At 49.6% G+C, this 23616-nt stretch overlaps 2 protein-coding genes across 2 annotated transcripts; one reads left to right on the forward strand and one right to left on the reverse strand.

Annotated features, from left to right (window-relative positions):
* The first annotated feature begins 33 nt into the window (after positions 1–33).
* Positions 34–6435, forward strand: C1H1orf35 (chromosome 1 C1orf35 homolog). The gene is made up of 9 exons (XM_068176076.1): positions 34–153; positions 1051–1184; positions 1287–1440; positions 1520–1565; positions 1652–1734; positions 1825–1897; positions 2227–2306; positions 2572–2730; positions 2838–6435. The coding sequence occupies exons 2-9, from the start codon at positions 1091–1093 to the stop codon at positions 3082–3084; spliced, it is 936 nt and encodes a 311-aa protein (XP_068032177.1). The 5' UTR covers positions 34–153; positions 1051–1090; the 3' UTR covers positions 3085–6435.
* On the reverse strand, positions 5740–19593 carry ARF1 (ADP ribosylation factor 1). The gene is made up of 5 exons (XM_068176083.1): positions 19441–19593; positions 9758–9937; positions 9000–9110; positions 8316–8440; positions 5740–7339 (listed from the first exon to the last, which is right to left on the reverse strand). The coding sequence occupies exons 2-5, from the start codon at positions 9903–9905 to the stop codon at positions 7178–7180; spliced, it is 546 nt and encodes a 181-aa protein (XP_068032184.1). The 5' UTR covers positions 9906–9937; positions 19441–19593; the 3' UTR covers positions 5740–7177.
* Positions 19594–23616: the final 4023 nt, after the last annotated feature.

Raw genomic sequence — 23616 nt, forward strand, 5'->3', positions numbered from 1 at the left:
TAAAAAATACACGAGTACAGCCGGGTGTCGGCGGTGCGGCTCTGCGCGGTTCCCCCCGCGCTGCGCGCCGCGGTGGTACCGCCCGTCTCGCCCCCCCCTCCGGCGGGGCCCGCGGTGGTAGCGGCGGGGCGGGCGCGCGCTCGGCGGCCGGAGGTGCGTGAGGGCAGCGGGTTTGGGATTCCTGGGATTTGGGATTTTTGGGAGCTGGGGGCTCTACGTGTGATCCTGCGGGTCCGGCACTTCCCGGTCCTCGCGCTCCCCAACCCGGATGGGCCCGGGCTGCAGGGAACCGCCCCGAGCTCCTTCCACACGCCTCGGGGACGGGCGAACTCCCACCTCGGGACCTGCAGCGTCCAGGTCCTGCAACTTCCCCCGGCCCTGAGCCCCTTCCCAGACCCTGAAACTCTCCCCCAGGTAATAATGTCCCCCGCCGGGCCGTGCAGCCTCTTCTCGGGCTGTACAACCTCCCCTCCAGGCCGTGTCATGCCCTGCCGCCTCCAGGCCGGGACGCCCTCTTCCAGCTCCCATCCCACCCAGGCTGCGAACCCCCTGCTAGACCCCGAAACCCTCCCAGGCCGTGAACCCTCCCCCTTGAAGCCCAGAACCCCCATGCGGGCATTAAAGTTCTCCATTAACCCTGCAGCCTCCTCCCAGACCCAGAGCCTTCCCACCTCTAGTCCTGAACTCTGCCCCACAGGCGGCGAGTCCCCCTCGCTCTGCAAGCACACCCTGAAACCCCCAAGCTGTGACTGCCCCACTGCTGGCCCTGAACCCTGCTTGAGGCTCTGAACCCCCCCTAAGGCCACGAACCCCCTTGGGGCTGCCCTGAGCCCCTCACCTCGCCCCGGGCTGGGACCCTCCCCATGCCGTGCACGCCCTCCCACCCCCGGGTTATAAACCCCCTTTCCAGCCTGTAACGCCCCCACAAAGGCCTTTGGCTACTCCACTGACCCCTGGGGGGCCAAATGTGCTTCCCTGCACCTTCGGGAGCCCCCCCAGAGTTGCATGGAGGATCTGAAGTGGGTAAAGCCAGGGCTGATCCCTTTGCAGGTCACCAGAATCCCCCGAATCCGCTGCGGGGTGCGGTGCCATGTTCGGCTCCTCCCGGGGCGGGGTCCGGGGGGGCCAGGACCAGTTCAACTGGGAGGATGTCAAGACAGACAAACAGCGTGAGAATTACCTGGGTAAGGGCTGATCCTGCTCCAGTCCCACCCTCCCTGTCCCCTCTGCCGCGGTTTTGGGGCGCGATGATGTTGACTGGGGGGGGGGGTCATTGTTCCCCGCAGGGAACTCCCTGATGGCGCCGGTGGGGCGGTGGCAGAAGGGCAAGGACCTGACCTGGTATGCCAAGGGCAAGAAGGACACGGGCCCCCCGTTATCCCGGGAGGAAGAGCTGGCTGCTGTCCGCCTGGCCGAGCAGGAGGCCATGATGGCAGCACTGTGAGTCCACACCCCACAGAAACCCCAAAAAACAGCAGGTGCGTGTCCCCACACGTATCGCCTGTTCTTGTTTTTACAGGGGCTACAAGAGCTTGAAGAGGCAGCCCACGGGCCTCAGCAAAGAGGTAACAGGGGCACCACACGTTCCCCCAGTGTCCCCTGGGCTCTAATTTTGGGGACACACACAGGACGCTGTCCCCCCTCCCCACAGGACCTGGCTGAGGTGTGCAAGAGGGACGGCGCCGAGCGGGACGAGAAGGACGTGGATCGGGTGGTGGGTTTGGGCAGCTCCAGGTAAGGAGAGAGGGAAGGATCCCACCCCAATTTCAGAACCATTTGTTTGATTTCAGTGTTTTTGTGCTTTTTTCTGTGGTCTCTCTGCAGTGGCAGCGCTGGCCGGGTGATGCTCTCCAAGGAGGACAGAGAGGCGGCCAAGATGGGGCTCTCGGTCTTCACGGTACGGTGCCAGTCACATTGTCCTTGGAAGGTTCAAAAATAGATGGAAAAAGGCAAAAAGCAGTGTCCCTCGCTTGGAATATTTCATTTAAAAAAACACCTGGGTATTGTAGCACAGAGACCTGCAGGAGTTTCCTCTGTCCTGTTGGCACAGAGGTCATCTGTGGGGCTTTAATTTGGAAGCAGCTCTTAAGGGTATTCTAATTTTTGCCCAAATGTAATTTTTTTTTTCCAAGCTTAATTTTTAAAGTGAGAAAAACCCTTTGTCTTGTAATTACAAGCTATGGGCTCATGGATTCGCTCTGTATTTTTCCCCCTCTCCAACTCTAGCACCAGAAAGTCTCCAGCAGCCCAGAGACATCTGTATCCAAGAGGAAGCAGGAAAAGGAGGAGAAGGTGGAGGAGGAACGGTGAGGATTTTTCCCACTTTGATGGGAAACCACCAGAAATGCCCTGGCTTTTATGGGAAATATTTTACAAAATGTTTCCATGGCTCTGTTTGGCACTGGGCTTGTTTTGCATCTCTATGAATCAGCCTGAAAAGCCTCTGTGGGCTTCTCTTTGGCAAAGGAGGGATGTGGTGGGATGTGCCTGGAAAAAGGGATGGGGATGAGGTTTTGGAGCCAGAGGGATGCACAGTGCAGGGATTCTCATTGCTTGATCTCTTCCCTGCAGACCTGACAGCAGCAAAAAATCCAAAAAGGAGAAGAAGAAGGAGAAGAAGAACAAGAAAAAGAAGAAACATAAGAAGGAGAAGAAGAAGGACAAGGAGAAGCATTCCAAGAAGGATGCTGCCCCATCATCCTCCGATTCTTCCCCGGATCGGGATAAGAGGTAGCTGGGTTGGGATGAGGCGGATGCTCCGTTGGCATCTCCTGGCTTTCCAAAATCCCTTTTTCACGCCCAAAATCACCTTGTTGGCGTCCCCCCTGTCCCCGCAGGCACCACCGCAGGAAAACGCAGCAGCGCTCGGAGGCGCCGCGGCACGGCAGCCGGCGGCGGCACGACACGGAATCCTCGGCGAGCAGCGGCAGCCGCGGCCGGAGCCCCGTCCGCCGGCGCAGCCGGAGCAGGGACGGCCGCGGCCGCCACCCGTCCCCGCGGCGGAAGGGCAGGAAGAGGAGCCGGTCCCGCTCCCCCCCGGCCCGCGGGGCCCGGCAGCGCCACGACACCGACTCGGAGGACTGACAGGGAGCCTGGGGCTGGTTCAGGGACATCTTCTGTAGATTTATATTTTTAAAGGTGATGAAATTAAAAACGCCGCAGCTCCGCGGGTGCCGGGGCAGTCTGGCAAAGGGCATTAAGGTGCCAGCAGCCCCTTCCCTGCCCACCCAGGAACAGCAGCAGCGGGTGTGGGGGGCAGCAGGGCCTGGGCATCCTTCTCCTTGCTCCCTGAAATCCATCCAGGCAGGATTGAGCACGAAGGATGCTGTGGGTGAGGGCTGGTGCTGGGGTGGTTCTGGCTGTGGTGCTGAAAATGCTGTGGATACCTCGTGTTTATGGATAGAGACTTTGGAAGAGATTGTTATTATTATTACTATTACGGGTTTTTGTCTTCTTTCCCTGCCGTTGAGTGCTTGCCAGTGCAGCAGCTGAAGAATTTCTTTCTTTAAACAATCCCTAAGTTCACCAGCTTCATGGATGGGAGCTTAAAGTTCATCTAGCTCCAGTCCCCCTGCCATGGGCAGGGACACCTTCCCCTGAGCCAGGTTGCTCCAAGCCCTGTCCAACCTGGCCTTGTACACCTAAATAATTCCTCAACTTTTGGGGAGAAAGTGGATGGGACCAGGTGTCTTCCATAGGCTTTTGCCCTGGCCACATCCACCCACCCCAGGGAGCAGCAAACTCCCTTCCCATCCAGGACTGAAACCCTCAGCACAGGATTATTTATGTTCTTGGCACACTGAAAGAGGGGAATTTTACACCAATCAATAGAAATATTGATCCGAATGGAAAGGGCGTGTCCCGAGCAGCTCCGGAGCATCGCTGCCAAGCACAAGGGCCTCATTTGTGTAATTAACGATGCAGTTGAAGACAGGGAGGGTTTGTGTGTCTTGGTGGACAAAAGCCCAGTGGGACCGTGCTCAGGAGCTCACAAAGCCCTTCTGTCCCAGCGTGCTCGGCCCCAGCAGTGGGAGATGCTGCGGAGCCTTGGGTGATTTTTGGGGTTGACAGCCCTTTGGCACGAGGGCTGCTCCTTGTACTCTGAGCAGCTGCAGCTCCTGATCCATCCCAGGGATCCCCAGAGCACAGCTGGGGTGCCCTGAGCCCGTGCACTCCCTGGCCAGGAGCTCTGCCCTTGCTGGTGCTCACCAGGCTGAGCTCGGGGTCATCTCCACGGGATTTTGGGATCCAAACTGTGGCTGGAGCCTGCTGGGAACATCCCAGAGCAGGACTGTGCCTAATGGGAACTGGGCAACAGGTTGAAAAGGGAGCCATGGGAGAGTGGAAACAGCACAGCAGAGAAAAAAGCCCAGAGTCCTGCTCCCTCCATGGGCTCCCACGTCCCATCTTCACCTCCCAAGCTCTGGGATGGATGCTGTGGCAAGGCTGGGCAGGGCCAGGATGATCTGTGCCCCCAGCTCCTCAGCAAAGGGAGAGGGTTTTGGTGTGCCCAGCACCGTGGCAGAGGGGCCAGGCACTGCTGGCCCAGCTCAGTTCAGCTCTCCTGGGCTTTCTCCTGCTCTCCCCGTTCCTGTTTCACACTCAAAACCAAGATCTGAGGAAATCGGTTTGAGAAACACAGGAAGCCAAAACTGAGGGGGAGGGGGGCCAAGGAGCCCAGCCCCATCCCTGTCCTAGGGCTGCTCCCCCCAAAGCCTCCCTGTCCAGCTGCTGCAAAGCTCCTGGGGCACTGGGCAGGATCCTTTGCCCTGGGCTTCAGCCACCTCCTGCCCAGCTGCTGGGTGGCCAAAATTCCAGGCCGAGAGCCTGGGACAGAGCAAAGCCTGTGCTGCCCAGAGCAGAGGGCAGAGCACAGCTCCCACAGCTCTGATAACATCACCACATTCCTGTTTTCCACAGCACATTCTGTATGCAGAGGAACAGCATCCTTGCCCAGCTGGCCCTTCAATTCCCTCCCAGAACAGGAATAAAGAGCTGTCCTGCTCTATTAGGGATGCAAAGATCCCGGTTCACAGCTTGAAATTCCAAGGTGGATTTCTGACTTGCAGGTTTGTGATCCCAGTTTGCCCAGTGCTATTTACCCTGCACTCCAGCCCCAGCCACAGTCCCTGTTACCCACCCAGAGTCCCAGGTTTCCCCACAGGGAATTTGCTCTCTAACCTGCAGGACAGACCTTTCATCCTACAGCTTTCCAGCCTGTGTAATGGGGGATCTGCTGCAGCTCCAGCCAGGAAAACAGCCGGGAGCTGGCAGGCAGCCCGAGCCTGAGCCTGGGGAGGAGAAGCTGCAGCTGACAAGGAAGGCAGGAGGATCACCTGGAGGAACAGCTCTGTCCTGGATCCAGAGGGAACTGCAGAAAGGGAAAATGCAAAACAAAGCACTTAGGAAGGCAGAATTCCTATTTTTTTCCCCACAAAGCTGCTAATTCACAGATCCTGTAATTAGCCAGGATCAGCAGGAGGAACAACCTGTTGGGGGACGTGGTGGGGCTACTCAAGAAGCTCAAGCTGTGTTGCCCCAGAGGCAACAAAGTGACTCCAGTAGAACCCAGCAAGCATCACCCACCATTCCAGCTGCAGGGCTCCAACCAGGAAGGATACATTTCCTAGAAAATACAGGAGATGGCCTCAAATTTTCGTGCAAATCGTGATGTGGCAAAAAGCTGCCTGGATTTGGATGCCCTGCACAAAGATGATACAAAGCAACACGATACCAGTGCAAGTTTCATGAAACTTTTTATTCAACAAGTATTTAATTATGATTCTGCCAAGATGATCGAATGAACAGCAAGGCATAAAAAACATGAAATAGTTAAGAGATTTTATTCTAATAGCTTTAATTACAGTGCTTGTTTGTCGAAATGAAAACTGAAAACAAGTATACAAAACAGTTGATTACTAGTTGTGTATTGAAAGCAATAAAGGTTTCCACAACACTAAATAAACCAGTTCTGATAGTTCCTCGAGTTAAAGTTTAACAGCTCCAGCTTCTTCAGTGTTTATCAAAATACAAAAGAAAAGTAAAGAGGTCTTTTTTTTATTTTTCTGATGGCAAATCTGAACCTTGCAGTATGAGGGATGCCAAGGGTTTTCACACATATACAGATATGGGATTGTTCCAAAATGGGATTGAATACTTGTAGAGTGGAATGACTCTCCAAACTCTCATGCTTTTTGTTTTTTTCCCTAGACACTATACATAGATGTTTGGTGTTTTTCATGGCAATTCTTACGTTAAGTACAGTACTTTCTGCCTATAGAGCTTAGGACTGGGACAGGCTGTGCTTCCTGTGGAAAGGTTTTGCCTTCTGGAGTGGTTTACGCACAAGAAAAGTACAAAACACTTTTTGACAAATATGACAGGCTAAAAATGTTGACTTCTGGAAATGATTCAAGTTCAATGGAAACGAGAAATCTCACCTGAACCAAAAGTCAGATGTTTAGCATGAGTCTGCAAAGCTCATCTAAACCAGGCCCAGCATATCTTTGAACGGTTGTGAACGAAGATGAGCACAGACTACGAGCTACAAGAAAGAGCCAGAGATCTACTACTTATGATCTGTTCATTAAGCAGATGAAGCTAATTGGGTGTCAGTCATTGCCTCACCCTTTCAAAAGAATCAAGAGTCACCACGTTAGAGCTGGAGCAGCAGAAGCGATGTCAAACGTTTGTGTGTTTTAAGTGTTTTTACTTTTCCTTGTCTATTTAAAAAAATACAGAATTCAGGTTAAAAACCAACCACCAAAATGGATCTCACAGATCTCACAACCCAACCAAGATCGAATCCAGCTCTACTGCACAAGGACCACTGGCAACCCTTACGTTATTAACCCACTGAATTCCCTTCCAGGTACTAAACAGTGACTCGATTCTTTACAATAAAAAAGCTGAGTAATATTGCATAGGAGTACCAGAAACTGCCTCATTGGAAACAAAAACTATTTACATTAAATAAGAAACCTAACTGTTTTCAGGCTTGTATTTGCCACATTTACAGCATGATGCAATATATACTGTGACAAAAAGAAATGAAAACAGCTTCCGGCACTCAATACCACAAAGTAGCACAGTTTGCCACATTAGAGTAAAGCGAAGGGCGAATAGGAGGAAGTAAGAGGGAGGGGTGGAAAAAGAGGGAAGAGGAAGGTTTATGGTTTCATTTCTGGTTTCGGAGCTGATTGGACAACCAGTCCAGTCCTTCATAGAGACCGTCTCCACTAGTGGCACAGGTTGCCTGGATGTACCAGTTCCTGTGACGAAGAGAATGCAGTCCAAGTTTGTCTGTGATTTCTGCTGCATTCATGGCGTTCGGCAGGTCCTGAGGGAAGCAACAACAGTCATTCCCCACTCTTTCATCACCAGCTTTAAAGGCATTACAGGAAAGTTAAGAGATCTCAGAACTCCTCTTCCAGAAAATCCCAGTGGATTACTTTGATATTCCAGCTATTTCCCCAACACTGACAAAAGCCTTCCAAAGTTTAACAACCCAATCTAAATCAACATTATGGAATATTCCATAGGGAAGAGAGACAGCTGATGCCTGGATCCAGTCATTCCCCCAGCACTGATACTGCTCACAATTCCAAGTCTGTTTCCACTCAGGAGTATCCTTTCTGTCACTGCAGGTATGATTTAAGATCAACTTTTATCACCCAATACTACTCTGCTGAGCACAGCTTCTTTAGAGCCCATCTTTCCTGCTCCTGGACATGACTTATGGCACCTTCACCCTTCCCAGCTGAGGCTGTGCAATCAGTGGAGCGGGATGTTATTCCCTCTGTACGCTTCCTGGTCACATTTCAGGCCCTTGACATTGGGGTTAAGCTGCCAAGACCTCTGCAAGCAATAAAAGGCAGAACTCTCAGCTAACTCTGAGGCCTGGGAGAGCCCAGCTCACAGATCAACACTAGCACATCAAAACTCCATTGCTTCCACCAGCACCAGCAGTGCCCTCAAACACCCTAAATGAGGAATTCAGGGACGTTCTGGCATTCCAGCATTCCTCTCTGGAGGAAATTTGGGAAGGTGCTGTAATTGAGCTATGTCAACCTTAAAAATCAAACTGGTTTTCACTAAAACTGAAAATCTCTTAGCCAAGACTGTTTAGAAGGATGCTCCTTTTAGATGAGAATTTCATCTATGGTTTTCTCCTTTCAACATACCTAAATGGCCATTTACTCTGAGTTATCTACCATTACAATGAAAATATGAAAATCAAGGTCAAGATCTGGCACCCACAAGGATGCTGGAAGTTTCCAAGGATTCTGACAGACAGACAACTTTCTTGGGCATACCTGTTTGTTAGCAAACACTAATAAAACAGCATCTCTGAGCTCATCTTCTGCCAACATTCTCATAAGCTCTTCTCTGGCCTCGTTCACACGTTCTCTGTCATTGCTGTCAACCACAAAAATCAGACCTAGAAATAAGCAAACAAGAATAAACATAAACTTGAAATCTCATGTCGGAGAGAAAGTCTGTTCTTGCTGAAAGTTGGTGAAAACTGGTGTTGGTTTGCATTTGTTTTTGCAACTTGGGTACTCTTTCTACATAACCACTTGGCAATTTCCAGGGAGCAGCAGCTCCTGAAATGCTGTGACAAGACTCGAAGACACGCACATGAAAAAGGCCCAGCAGTGACAGAAGTGACAAACTCCCAGTTCATGGGGCTGTAGAGCTTTAAGCAAAGACTCTGCTTTGAAGTGAGGGCAGAGCTGTGATGCTGACAGAAGAAAAAACAAACTCCTGAACTCGCTCTGAGTCAGAAAGACAAGGAAGACTGGTTTCTGGAATTTTTCCCATCCCTCTTTGAACCTGCAGTGGCTTAAGAGAAAAGCCAGAGCAGCACAGAAGCACACCCTTTTACAATAATAAATATTTCCACTCCCCTCCAAGAAACTTGCAAAATTAACTTAGTGAAGACAGTCAAAAAGCTCTCTTAGACTCTGGAAAGCTGGGAACCAGGAGTGTGGACTCACCTTGTGTGTTCTGGAAGTAGTGGCGCCACAGTGGTCTGATCTTGTCCTGACCGCCCACGTCCCACACTGTGAAGCTGATGTTCTTGTATTCTACTGTTTCCACATTGAAACCTAAAAAAGAGATTGTGGCACAAATCTCACTTAAACATAATATAACTGTTGTATTTAGCAAGTCACACTCAGACTGTGATCATTTAAAAAAGTTCACTTAAAATTGGAATTACTTTAAACCAGCAGAATCCTGTGCTGAAGCTCTCGAAGCAGACAAACACAGCTTGTCCTGCTCCCACCATCAACCCAATGAATAAATCTAATTGCTACCTGGGCAGCTACAAAAAACACACTATGCTGCCTTAAAAAAAAACCCCAAAAAACAAACAAAACCCCCCACAAACAAACAAAAAAAAAAAAAAAAAAAAATAACCCAACCTCCCCTGGGTTTTAAGAACTGCAAATCTCAATACCCTCCAATAAAAAAAAAAAAAGGTGAACCCTCTGCTACTCAGTCTGACTGAAATGATGCCACAACAGCCTGGGAGACAAATTGCATTTCTATGGCCCACAAAGGCTCATTCCACAAGTGACTGATGAGAGGGAGGGGAGTGAGAAAAGTCACAATCTCCTCCCATGGCAGAATATTTGGCTGTGCCATCTTCACACCACGGCTTTAGCAAGTGTTTGTTCTGACAGACAAATCACTTAAATCAGCTGAGACCCAAATCTCAAAGCCATCAGTCAGAGAAACATAAAACTCTTACCTATAGTAGGAATAGTAGTTACTATTTCACCAAGTTTAAGTTTGTACAAAATAGTTGTCTTTCCTGCAGCATCCAGGCCAACCATTAAAATACGCATTTCTTTTTTGCCAAAAAGGCCTTTGAAGAGGTTAGCAAAAATATTTCCCATGGTTGAGATATGTTCTCACTGGCCAGTGAAATCTGGAGGAAAAAAGATCAGAGTATCACTCATGAATTCCCAACAGTTGTGTTCTGACCATGACATAAAAAAACCACAAAAAAAGCAAAGTAAGCGATAATGTGAATCATTTATAGACACCCCAGCCACCACTGAACATTTTCCCCCCATTGAAGCAACACAAAGATGAACAGATGTGCCAAAACTCGGTGCTCACGAAATGACTCAGCTTTAAGTGTTGAAATGCTTCAAATATTATTTTAGAGATTTCAGTATTACTTGCTGTCCTCAAACTTTTGCTTGCAAAATTCATGCAGCTGACCACTTCAGGTACTTTGCTCCCCATTGTTATGGAATAGTTTATCTGCAGAAAAGTGTCACAATTAATGAGACTTTTCCCAATTGACCTGCAGATAACAAGTTTTTGCTTAGCACAGCAATAGCTGGTCCTTCTTTTGGGAAGGAAACTCTGAAGACAGCTTGGATTTTCTCCTACTCAGAACAGCTTCCTTCCTCTCCATCCCCGAGGAAATGGTCTGTGAACAGCACATAAACAGCAGTTACTTTCATTAACAGTGGAGGGAGACCTTCTGTAGGAAGCAAATCCACATTTAATCAAAGTTTACTACGGAGAATTAACAGCCACATTAAAAGAGCACGTTCAGAGATGAGCACTTCCTTCACAGCCAACACTCCTGCCTGGGTGATTGAAGTGATTAACGTCAGCAGGAGCTTCCTGTTTAGGAACTGCAGGAGCTGCCTCTGCACTCCAGCCTCAGACACTTCCCCGTGCCCTTGGGACCCGACCCATCCCATCACAAACTCCCCCCCTTTCCAAACTGACTCCTGCACAGTTTACAGCAGGTTTTAAATCCCCAGGAGAACTGTTGCTGTGCTCATACAAGGCACGGAAAAGCAGCCTGGGAGCTTCACAAACAAGTTACAGGGTGACAGGGACAATTCACACCCTCCCTGATGCTGGCCATAGAAGTTCTCAGGGGTCGGTGTAAAAAGAGAGAGAGCTCAACTGAAAATTCAAGTTTCAGACGAGATGTACAAACAGCCAATACATTCAAAGCATGAATTTCCTGTAAACCAAACCAAATTTAGAGCATAACATGAAGTTTGAATCATCTCTGGAAATGTTCCGTATTTCACGATGAAACTGTACCTGAAGCAAAACTCTCGCTAGAAAGAGAATAGAATATCTGTAGAGAATATTTATTCTGTCTTTACAGGATATCTATTTAAGAGCATTAAAGCAAGACTTGGATTGACAAGCACACCACAACACAAAAGCCTTTTCCCACTCTGCTCAGCGATGTCATGTCTGAAGCCTGGCTTCCCCACTCTGCACCGGGAAAGGGCTCAGCAGTTCTGTCCTCTTCAGGAAGCTTTGCTGGATACACTTTTTAACCCAAAAGTTAAACTCTAACATGAACCAAGTCACGTGTCTAAGCACTCCCAGCTCCACAGGGAAGTTCAGAGTCCACTCCACAGCTCCTGAAGGACATCAATCCCTACACACCAACTCGCTGAAGCAACTGGAGTCAAAGATTTATTTATTTTATATGACCGAAGCTTTAAAACTGAACTCCTTTACAAACCAGACTGGGCAGCCTGGGGATTAAAACCAAAGGGGAGGTTTAAAAGCTCCATTATTCCATCATTTCCTTTTGTATCTCTGCAACACGACCATGGATATTCCATTCCCACTGGAACACATGAAGGCTATATAAACAGGAAGGTTAATTAGGAAGCAGAGAAAACAGTTTTGCTGTAGTCCCCATTTCTCCACAGCAGGAAATCCCCCATCCCAGCCCACAGCACAGCTCCCAGCGGCCTGGAGGGCAGGGAGGCTGTAAAGCTTCCCTTTGTCTGGCTGCTCATGCCACCTCTATCTCCTGCTTCATCTGGAAAGCAGCAGCCAGGGCTGAACTGTGACCTTTTACCAGAGCTCACAGAAACCGACTGCAAGAACTTTCACAGCAAGACTACCTCAGAAGCCTGCACAAAGAATGCCTTTCTTTGGCTTGCACACGTTTAAAAGCACAATGGGTTATCAAATGCTTGGACTGATTACATTAATCAGTAAAAAGAGCAACATCCTATCATTTACATCCACGACAGCTTTCCACACACCGGAGAAGTGCTGAACAAGTTGCTCGTACTTGGCACTAACAGCAGTGAATCCCGTTAGATCCTTGTTTTCCTGACAGCTAATTCCAGGTCAAGCCTGCCCTTTGCCATTGAAGCTTTTATACCACCTATCCTCCCTATTTTTACTTTTTGTGAAGATTAAGAAGTTAAGATCCATTTAAGCACTTGGTTTCCATTTCCCCTCTTGTTCTCTTCCACATCCCTCCTATCCAAACCGAGACTGTAACTTTATTTGGTACTTCAGGGTAGGTGGCATTACAAAAAGTCACATTTATTTTTGTAGTTTACGGCCCACTCCTGCAAGAAGAGTGTGTTTACAAGTTGACTAAAAAGTAGCTGCATCCTTGCTGTCTAAAAGAAGAAAAACCCAGGAGAGAACCATCTGCAGAACTCCCACAAACTGTTTTGCTTCCCATCGGGGTTTTGTTGGATGGGGCTGGGGCAGGGTCCCTGTGCTCCCCATGGCTGGGACCATCCCCTGAGCAGAAGTTCCTCATGTTCATCTCTTCCACAGGAAGGAACTCGCACTCCATGGGTTGTACTGCACACTCCTCTCCCTGCTCTGCCACAGGAACTGCCGGGGTTAATACAGCTCAGCTGAGGGATCACAGGACTGCTCCCTCTGCACTCCGGGACTCAGCTTTAATTCCCATCCCAGCCCATTACTTGCACCATGAGAAGGAGCACAGCTTGAAAAGCCTTCAATCTCCTCGCATATTAAGTTAAGCAAAAAAAAAAAAAAAAAAAAAGTTCTCTTTCAGGCATTATCAGCCCTTGCAATGCACATCCTGACTCACCAATATCTGACCTGTATTCCCTTGACTTCTTCCTTCCCTCCACCCGAATGTTGTCAGTAATTGCTACTCCGATCGTTTTAGGAGCACAAGTTGGATAAAATTCCTGAAAACATAAAAGACTACAGCTTGTGAGCTGCTTGTAGTGCTTGAGCACATCTTCAAAAGAGGGATCCATCAGGCTAAGTGGGAAGATTTGAGTATGAAAGGGAACGATTTGAATAAACAGCACAGACTATTTTCGAAGAGCTCCGTGTGTATTTTCCCTCAGCACAACTGCAGCTTCTGGAAACGGCAGCTCAGCACCCCTGAGCAGACCCAGATCACCCCAGCACTGAAGTGTCTGTCTGTCTGTCCCTGCCCATGGAAGTCCTAGAGCACTTTAACACACTGCACTCCACCTGAGCGGCACCAAAAACCCGTCAGGCAGGTTCGCCTGAGACACGATGTGCCATTAGTAAACACCAGCGCTGGCGTTCAATGGGGAAGTTGCAGTTTCGTTTCATGAAACAAAAGAATTTTCAGCCGCCTGTTTTCTAGTAAGCGATACATTCAGATAAGCCATTAGGAGAACAGACAGCCTTTTGCAGCGAGGCTCGGAGTGAGGAGTTAAAAATGAATGAGTGTCTGCAACAGCAGCAGCCCCGTGGTTGTTAAAGTGATATGGCCCATGAGGAAGAAGCAGAATCTGCTTTTATTAATTGTAGGTGGTTAGAATAAGAGCTCTGAGGAATATCTCAAGGCCAAAGAGCACTAACCACTTCATCACGCTGCCGAATTTAATATTTAAACGTACATTAATGCATTTGAACATCATTTCATTCAGGCTGCTCATCATGAGAAGTCCGATCTGCTGCTTGACCTCCAAACTCCGTGGGTGAGCTTGGTGAACAACCCCACGGGTGATGACCAGAAGGGTGTGCAGGCCATCAAAGAGAGCAAAACACACCTTGAAATTCCCACAGAACCTCAGTTTCACACCTCTGGAAAAGTTCTTTTTGGCCAATAGAGATTAAACTCCCCTGAGACAGGAACTGCATTTAATTTAGGTTTACACCATTTCTTTAAACATACCAGAGACAAAATGAGAGGCAGAGGCAGAGGATGCCATATGCATTATTGACTCAAACTCTAGTGCAGTACAGAAATTCATTTATTTCACTTCTGTAGACCAGCACTTACCACATGAGGCTCCCACAGTGAATAAATGAGGCTCCAAACTTTGCAAGTGTTAAAATCAAGCTTGCTGGGCTCCTCATTTTGCAATCTGAAAATCCCAGCAGCCATGAATATGGCAGGGGGTTGGAACCAGCAGAGCTTCAAGGTCCCTTCCAACACAAACCATTCTAGGATTTTATGGTTCTGATAAGGTCAGTCAAGGAAAGTTCAAGCCTCTGTCCCTCCCCTGCCCAGCAGGCTGGGACAGAGGTACAGAGGGCATTTGCTGTCTCTGGGATATTTGCTGTTCCTCTCCTGTTTAAATGCCCATTGATAAACGCCAATGACACACTGAGCTACACAGCTACAATCAGACAAAATATTAAACACAGGTAAAACCCCCAACAGCTGCAGGTTTACCAAAAAGCTCTTCCTGCACCGTGTTTCATTTGCTTGGGCGCCTTGGCAAGTAAAACTGGCCTGTTTAAGAAGGCAACGGATTCACTACCAAAATTCCATCTCCATTTAAAGGAAAATCTACTTGGTATTGGCCTAAGCTTTAGCTCCATGTCTAAAACAATTAGAAAACCTTCAAATCCATAATTCCTAACCAGGTATTAACATACTGGTTCTATCAGTCACAGGGGAACAAAAGTGCATCAATTTGTTATTTACCAGAAATATTGATCTGAAATTCAGCCAGTTATCACTAATTGGCCTGACCACTCTTTCTCATTTATAGCATTCTAGAAAGTTTTAAATTAAATTATCAAGAGAAGCAAAATATTCACACAAGACATCACCAAACCAATGTGCAAATAAGAGGTGAGAATGCATTTTTTAAAAAACCCATGCAACTCCAACAGCTGTTACTGGTGTAACAAGCAAGAACAACTGGCAAATAATTTAAAGCGCAAATCTAACCCGACAGCTTGTTATTAACAATATAAAGTGTGATTTAAAGGGGAATGTGAGAAGAGATCCAACAAGAATAGAACAGTGCTAAAATTCAGGATTAATCTACAGCCCCAGTGTTTCACACCCCCACTCAGCAGGGAACACTACTGATGTGTTCTCTTGAACTTGAAATAATTTCTTTACAGATTAAAGTGTTCTGTTACAGCAAATTTTGGAAACACCTCTTTATATATAGCCAGGGTGGCCCAATACTATTCCAGTACAGTTACATTCAACTATTTTTAGAAACTGTTTACTGCCCTTCCACATCTGCTAACCTGAGAGATGACAATTTATCAACTCAAACCCTTTACCTTTGGAGCCTTAACACTGAAATTTGGCTCAGATAATTTCGATTTGAGCTCCTTCAGACCATATCAGTAGGCATGGATTACGTGTAACATGTGAGAGCAGCCAACAAGCAGGCCGGGTCCTTTGTTCACCAGGTGATTCATTATCCTGCACAAACAGCACTGTAATAAAGGCCATGGCAACAACATCCTCCCAGAGCTCTTCATTAATATTAGTCCTAACTCCTTTATCATTTTAATCATTAGACCCAGAGGAGTATTAGCTGTGGAGATCAACACTGAGCACAGGCACCATTTCCCCCCAGTTCACACTGGGGGTGCTTCTGCCAAGCTTGGCATGGAGAAGGTGTCCTGAGGGATCAGAACCCGGTTATTTGAGGGAAAAGGCAGCAGCACTGAAATCAAGTCAAAGATATGTAACTATTGGATTTGGCCACCAAAGGCTTGCAGGGCTCAGCTAAAAAGGGCTCCAAAAGCACTGTGCACGTCCAAGGCAGATGGAGGACAAGCCAAGCACAGGTGAGGCTCCAGGTGAGAGGAAATCTCCTTGTCCAGCACCTTTGTTTAACCCAAGGAGGTTGAACACTCCCCTGCCTACACACCTTGCCCAGACAGGACATTTCCCACATGCTGGGACATCCTCATGACAGCACTGGGCTTGGAGTGGCAGAAAACAGAAAACAGTTTCACTTACAAGATCAAAACAAGGACAAAAGAGGGAAAATCTTCTTTGGGGTCATGCCTATTTCTCAGACATGAGAACAAGTCACTCCTAAAATAACAGCCAGAATAAAAAGAGTCAGTATCAAAGAGAGTGGGTTACTTGACTTGATATTCAAACCCCAAAATCAGAATTATTCCCTTATTCTCACCTTCAAGCAGGGAAAGCAAACTGCTGCTGTTTCACAACAGAACCTCCAACAATTTTACAGATTTATACACTTGAGAGCACACAAACCAACCCAGAGGAGAAACAGGTGAGTTTCCTCACCTTTCACCCAATGCAATTATTCCAACAGGGAAAGCAGCCCAGCAGGGCCCTCCAGCACTGCAGACATGTTTGAAGCAGAGAAAAGCAGTGGTACCAAACCAACCCCAAAAACCTTCCTTTCAGAGAACCCCTTTATCCATAAGATTGTGCTCCTATTTGCAAAATAAAAACAAAATAAAAGCAAAATAAAAACATGTATGTGGTCTGAAAAATACCTTATTTAAAGGATAGGCTGACAGGTGAAAAGCACAGAGGGAGCTGCATCCATGCCCCCCCTGCTCAGGAAACATTGTGGTGCCAATAAAGCAGTTGTGAACCCCAAAAATGGCCTGTGGCTTTCTGCTCATCAGTTCAGCACTGGGTACACTGGTGTGAGAACTGGGGGATACAAAGAATTTCTTTTCAGATAAGCAGTGCACAGTTGGGGTGGTGTTTTTTTTTTTTTATTTTTTTGTTTTTGAGGCTGAATTGTTCCTGAGCTCAAAATCTTCACTTTTAAGCCATATATCCTGTTATTCCTTCCTGGGAACTGGGCACTAAGTCAACATTTACACTCCTAGTAGAAATGGCAAGAACTCACACGAGAGCTCCATCCAGCAATGAAACTGGCATTTGGTTTGGGGGAAATGTCAAAGCAGAGCCTCTGAGTTGTGAGGTAGAGGAGCAGTGGGTGAACAAGAGCAGTGTTAGACAGGAGGGATTTATGAGAACTGAAACATCAGCAGAAGCTCCACCACAGCCCCTCCGACGTTTGCGTGTGTTAAAAATAAGGAATAAAATCGGATACTCGCAAGCAGAAAGAAAAAAAATGCTGAATTACACAGAAAAAACAGCTGCTGTAGTAGGAAGCTGATTCTGAACTTCTTTACTCATCAGTTTAAGAAAGGGAATGGCTGAGGATGGTGCCGGCTCTAACACAAGCACTGTAGCATTCCAGGAGCAGAACTTCCAGGAGATTTCTAAAAAAAGAATCAGAACTATTCCTTTTCAGATAAAGTTAGCTCACATTCACCAAATTTATCCACTGTAAAGCAAGCTGGATGCTTGGGAAGGCTGCTGAAATCCGTAAGAATTCCTGCCTGAAAGCCCATCTTTAAAAAGAAGAGGTTGTTTTAGAAATAAAAGCCTCTGGGATGTGTAAAGGTGGGTCTTTAAATTTCACCACTGCCATTTCAGCTGGAGTCCTGGGTTTTGAGCTTTTCCTCCTTCCACCAATTCATGCCATCAGTGGCTTGCTTAGCTGATAATTATCTGTAGAAATGCTCCTGCTCGAAGCAGCTGGAGCACAGCACAGTTTGGTGAATTCCCAGGATCAGAATCCAGCCCCGACTCCCACACACGCTTGGTTTGCCTCGAAAAGCTGTGCCTGGTCCTCCCCCCACTTGGTCAGCATGACTAACACTCACACGGAACTCTGTGCACAGCTCCTGCCAGGCCCTTCCACATTCCAGCTATTTCACAACCAAGGAAATGCTCCGAGAAACCCATCTGAGGTCCTCGGACCATTTACACCGAGGGGGTTTGACTTTTAACAGGATTTACATGACAAACACAAAACTGTTCCGAGGGGAGGGCGGCTCTGCTTGAGCCATTTTAATTCCTGATGCTCCATCACAGGAAGCACCAACAAACTTGGCAAAGCTGTGGAGTTGGAGCTGCAGAGGTTCAACCGAGGTGAGTTTCCTCACCCTTTCACCCAATGCAATTATTCCAACAGGGAAAGCAGCCCAGCAGGGCCCTCCAGCACTGCAGACATGTTTGTAGCAGAGAAAAAATCAGTGGCAACAAACCGACCCCAGAAACTCTCCTTTCAGAGAACCCCTTTATCCATAAGGCTGTACTCCTATTTTATTCCATTATAAACCCCACGAATGAAAGCAAAATAGCAATCCTCCACTTCAGCCACACTTCCTTTTTTTTTTTTTCCACAGAAGCGCTCCAAATCAGCAGTAAAAATAGCAATAAAGATTGCTGAACGACCTTGGAAAAATCCACTTTGCCTCGGTTTCTCCGCCTGGAAAATAAGGTCAATGGAATACCCTGCAAAGGGGTGCTGCGAGCCTCGCAAGACAAAGCTCAAAGTATTAAATAAATACTTGGAATTTTAGCTATTGACAAAGCTACAATTTCAACACCAGACCTCTGGTCGCGACTCTAATCAACCTGTGGAATTTGCTTTGGCAGGAGCAGAGCGGCAAAGCCACAAGGTCAATGTCGAACACGACAACATTTGGGGCAGTTTCACGGCCCCGCAGAGTTTTGGTCTCGCTGTGCTGGGGCAGAGCCGGGCTATCACTTCATCACACCGAGCTTTATCAGCCCCGAAGTATCACGTTCGCCTTGCACGATGGAGTATTTTCAGAGAGAAAATAATATCCTCCCACCGGGAGCTGCTCCGCCAAGGAAAGCTGATCGCCCGCACCACCAAACCCCAAGGCGATGGACGGCAAACAAGAGTTGTTTGCTCCACGATAAAGCTCAACTCCTCTGCCCAGCAAAAAAAAAAAAAAACAAACAAACAAACAAAAAAAACCCCACCAACTCAGCAGCCAAGGGCTTAGGAAGAAACAACCTCTGCCCCACGAGCTTCATCCCAGCCTCGTTTCCCCCACCCCACGAGGGTTTTCGGGGGGAGAGAAGGAGGAAATGCCTCTCCTTCCTCGGAGCCGTCCGCGGGCGGGGCAGAGGCCGGAACGAGCGAGTTTGGGGAAGGGAGGACAAAACCATCCCGTCTAATCCCATCGCTAGAGGGAGCGGAGCGGGGCCTTGTGCAGCTGCTGGCGAGCTGGAGGGACTGATTCCCCTTTCCCACCCCTGCCTATCCCACCCCATCCCACCCACGAGCGGGGAAGCGAAAGGCCCGACCCCCCCCCCCCCCACACCCGTCCCAAAGATCGTGGAAGGGGGGGACGGATGGAGCAACGCCGCTCCAGGAGGCCTCTGGTTCTGTGGGGGAAAAGGAATGAGGAGGGATAAGATGGAGTGAGAAGGAATTAAAAGGAAAGAGGAGGAAAGAACAGCCCGGCCCCGCTGCCTCAGCGCCCGCCGCGCCTTAGCGCCAAGGCCGCGGGATGCGGGCGGGGACGCGGCGCGGCGGGCCGGGGGAGGAAAAAAAGGCTCGGAAGGAGGGCAGAAGAAGGTGTCGGCAAACCCACCGGCGTCGTCGGGAGGCGCGGGCCGTGGGTCTGGCTGCGCTCGGAGGGTCCCGCTCGGAGCCCGCTCGCCCCGGCCGCGATCCGCCCTGGAGCACAAGATGGCGGCGCGATGCGGCCACGTCAGTGCCCGCCCCGCGCGGGGCACCACGGGGAGGCGAGGAGGGAGCGGGGGGCGTGGCCTGCGCCGAGGGGGCGTGGCCAAGGCGGGCTGCCGCAGGGCCGGGGTGCGCGGGGGGCGTGGCGTAGAGACGCAGGGGGCGTGGCTACAGCGGGAGAGACGGCTCTGTACGGTCGAGGGCGTGGCCTGGAGGGAGTGGGCGTGGCCACGACGGGCGCAGCTGCACCTGGCCGGCGCGGGGGGGCGTGGCCTGGGTTGGCCACGCCCACTCTGCAGCGTGACCGGCCCCGGAGCGCGGGGCCGGGATCCCCCGGGACCGCGGGAATGGGGTGGGATGGGATGGGATGGGATGGGATGGGATGGGATGGGGCTCGTGGGGACCGGGCCTGCCCTTCCGGCACAGCTCCGCTTTCACTGCACTGTGCCCTCCCCTTTCCGCGCACCGTTCTCCTTTTCCTGCCCCGTTCCCCTTTCCCTGCCGCGTTCCTTCACCTTCTCTGCACCATTCCTCCCCTTTCCCTGCACCGTTCTCCTTTTCCTGCTCTGTTCTCACTTCCCTGCACCCTTCCTTTCCCTGCATCATTGCCCCGTTCCCCTTTTCCCTGCAGCATTCCTTCCCTCTTCCCTGCTCTGTTCCCCGCTTCCCTTCATCGTACCCCCTTTTCCTGCAGTGTTCCCCTTTCCCTGCTCTGTTCCCACTTCTCTTAAGCGTTCTTTCTCCATTCCCTGCACCTCTCATCATTTCCCCTTTCCCTGCACCATTCTCCTTTCCCTGCACCATTCCCTTTTCCCTGCACCATTCCCCCTTTTCCTGCACCATTCCCCTTTTCCCTCCACCATTCCCTTTCCCTGCACCATTCCCCCTTTCCCCGCACCATTCCCCCTTTTCCTGCGCTGTTCCCCCTTCCCTGCCCCGTTCCCTGCCCCGTTCCCCTCTCCCTGCCGCGTTCCTTCACCTTCTCTGCACCATTCCTCCCCTTTCCCTGCACCGTTCTCCTTTTCCTGCTCTGTTCTCACTTCCCTGCACCCTTCCTTTCCCTGCATCATTGCCCCGTTCCCCTTTCCCTGCAGCATTCCTTCCCTCTTCCCTGCTCTGTTCCCCGCTTCCCTTCATCGTTCCCCCTTTTCCTGCAGTGTTCCCCTTTCCCTGCTCTGTTCCCACTTCCCTTAAACGTTCTTTCTCCGTTCCCTGCACCTCTCATCATTCCCCCTTTCCCTTCACCATTCCCTTTCTCCTGCACCATTCCCCCTTTTCCCTTCACCATTCCATTTCCCTCCACCATTCCCCTTTTCCTCCACCATTCCCCCTTTTCCTCCACCATTCCCCCTTTCCCTGCACCATTCCCCCTTTCCCTGCACCATTCCCCCTTTCCCTGCACCATTCTCCTTTTCCCTGCACCATTCCCCTTTTCCTCCACCATTCCCCCTTTTCCCTGCACCATTCCCTTTTCCCTGCACCATTCCCTTTTCCCTGCACCATTCCCTTTTCCCTGCACCATTCCCCCTTTTCCCTGCACCATTCCCCCTTTCCCTTCACCATTCCCCCTTTTCCCTGCACCATTCCCCCTTTTCCCTGCACCATTCCCCCTTTCCCTTCACCATTCCCCTTTTCCTGCACCATTCCCCCTTTCCCTGCACCATTCCCCCTTTTCCCTGCACCATTCCCCCTTTCCCTTCACCATTCCCCTTTTCCTGCACCATTCCCCCTTTCCCTGCACCATTCCCCTTTTCCTGCACCATTCCCCCTTTCCCTTCACCTTTCTTCTTTTCCCTTCACCATTCCCCTTTCCCTGCACCATTCCGTTTCTCCTGCACCATTCTCCTTTTCCCTGCATCATTCCCTTTTCCCTGCATCATTCCCTTTTCCCTGCACCATTCCCCTTTTCCTTGCACCATTCCCCTTTTCCTGCACCATTCTCTTTTCCCTGCACCATTCCCTTTTGCCTGCACCATCCCCCTTTCCTTGCACCATTCCCTTTTCCCTGCATCATTCCCTTTTTCCTGCACCATTCTCCTTTTCCCTGCACCATTCCCTTTTCCCTGCACCATTCCCTTTTCCCTGCACCATTCCCTTTTTCCTGCACCATTCTCTTTCCCCTGCACCATTCCCCCTTTCCCTGCACCATTCCCTTTTCCCTGCACCATTCCCTTTTCCCTGCACCATTCCCTTTTTCCTGCACCATTCCCTTTTTCCTGCACCATTCCCCCTTTCCTTGCACCATTCCCCATTCCCAAAGCAGCCAGTGATCCTCTCTGAGCTGTCACACCCCGGCTGCTGCTCCAGCCTCTCCGTGCCTCAGTTTCCCCCGTACAGGGGAAAATTCCTTTAATTTTTTTTTTTTTACTTTAGCAATTAATTTTCCTTATTTAAACTAGTATTAATTTGTTGTACTTTACACGGCACAGAGGGAACAGGTCAGCACAGCAGGATCTTAACTCCGCGTGGAAAGAGAATTATGCACGTGGTTCCAAAGCTCAAGGGGCCGGTGTAGAAACAACTGTGCGCAAAAAAAAAAAACCTCAGGCTTATCTCCTTTCTGTTTTGGGTTAACTTTGAGATAAATCGAGGTCGTGTGCTGTCCCAGGCTAAATGCTAAATACTTCCTTTGTTAACGAGAAGTTTTGAGACACAGCAGGAAGCCACCAAAACTGCTTATTTCCAGATTTCCCCCCGATGCTCATAGGAAATGAGTAGCTCAGGCCTCCATCCCATCCCCTGTCAAGCAGGGTTGAAATCACCCAGCATTACACAGAGAAGGCAGACAGGCTGATGGGCGTGAGCCCAAAAGCTTCTTTTCCTAAAAAAATTGGGTCACACGCAGAATAAATGGCAGCAACAGGGCTGAGAAGTGCCAGGAGGGAGCCTGGGCAGGAGGTAAGAACATCCCTGTGCTTCTTCCAGGGAGGCACCACCCCCATGCAGAGCAGGTTTAACTTAGTGTTATTATTTTGCTTCAGAAAGCCCCTGAATTGCATTAAATCTCCCCAGACGGTCACTCAGCGGCAGCAGCACTGATGGGCTAAGAACGTGACAGCAAGGACACGCTGAAAAAATCAAATGAATCCTGTTTTCCTGCCCTGTGGAAGCTGAGCTGGCTGAAATGGGGGGTCCAGGAAGAGGAGAGCTGTTCCAGGGGACAGATTGTTGCCCAGGCACAGACAGCTCCCACTGGGATCACAGATGTCCCTGTCCCCTCGGGGCAGCCCTGGCTTTGTGACCTGTTTGGGACACAGCAGCCTCCAGGACCCGGTTTAAAAGAGACCGAGTGGAACCAAAACTACCAAGTGAGATTTAAGGAGAATAAGGAGATTTTGCACTTGCTCAGGGGAGATCTGCCTCTGTCCTCGCTGGATTTTTTGGGTGAGCCCTGGGGCAGGGTGGCTCTGTGTGATAGGAGGAAGCTGCTTCCAAGTCAACAGCAAAAAACCCGAATTTCTTCCCATCCCCAAATCCCCTCCTGGCCACAGCTGAGCTGAGCAGCCCTTGTTTCACAGCCCTATCTCCATGCCCAGGCAGTGAACCAGATCAGGGCTGCTCTGAGTTAAAAATAACCCTTCTCTCCTTTTCTTTTTTTTTTTTTTTTTTCTCTTTTGCTTTATTTTTAACCCAGAGCAACTCCTTGTTTTAGCTCCCTCAGGGGAGAAGATGCTCAACCCCACCACCCCACCGGGGTGAAAATCCAGCTGCAGAGCAAGTCAGAGGAGGTTATTTGGTTATTATCATCCATGGCACATCACCAGGGTGATCTGATTTCATTATTATCATCCTCTGGAGACCTGAGGGGACGCTGAGCTCGTCTCGTCCCTCTGATTCATTCCTGTGATGCAGCTGGAACCCTTTGCCCTGTGACTCACAGCATTCGTGGAAAGAAGAAAGAGGCCTCAGTTTCTTTTTCAGCTGAGGGAGCAGAAGTGCCCCTTTGCTTCCTCCATCCTAAGAAAAACTCATGTGGAAGAAGGACAAAACAGGAAGGGATCTCTCAGGGCAGCTCAGCTCATTTTCTGGGTGCTCCTGGGGTTCCAGAAAACCCCCTGGCTTTTCCTGGATGGCCCCTTTG

This window comes from Anomalospiza imberbis, chromosome 1 (assembly GCF_031753505.1).
Source record: "Anomalospiza imberbis isolate Cuckoo-Finch-1a 21T00152 chromosome 1, ASM3175350v1, whole genome shotgun sequence".
In the NCBI taxonomy this organism is placed as follows: Eukaryota; Metazoa; Chordata; class Aves; order Passeriformes; family Viduidae; genus Anomalospiza; species Anomalospiza imberbis.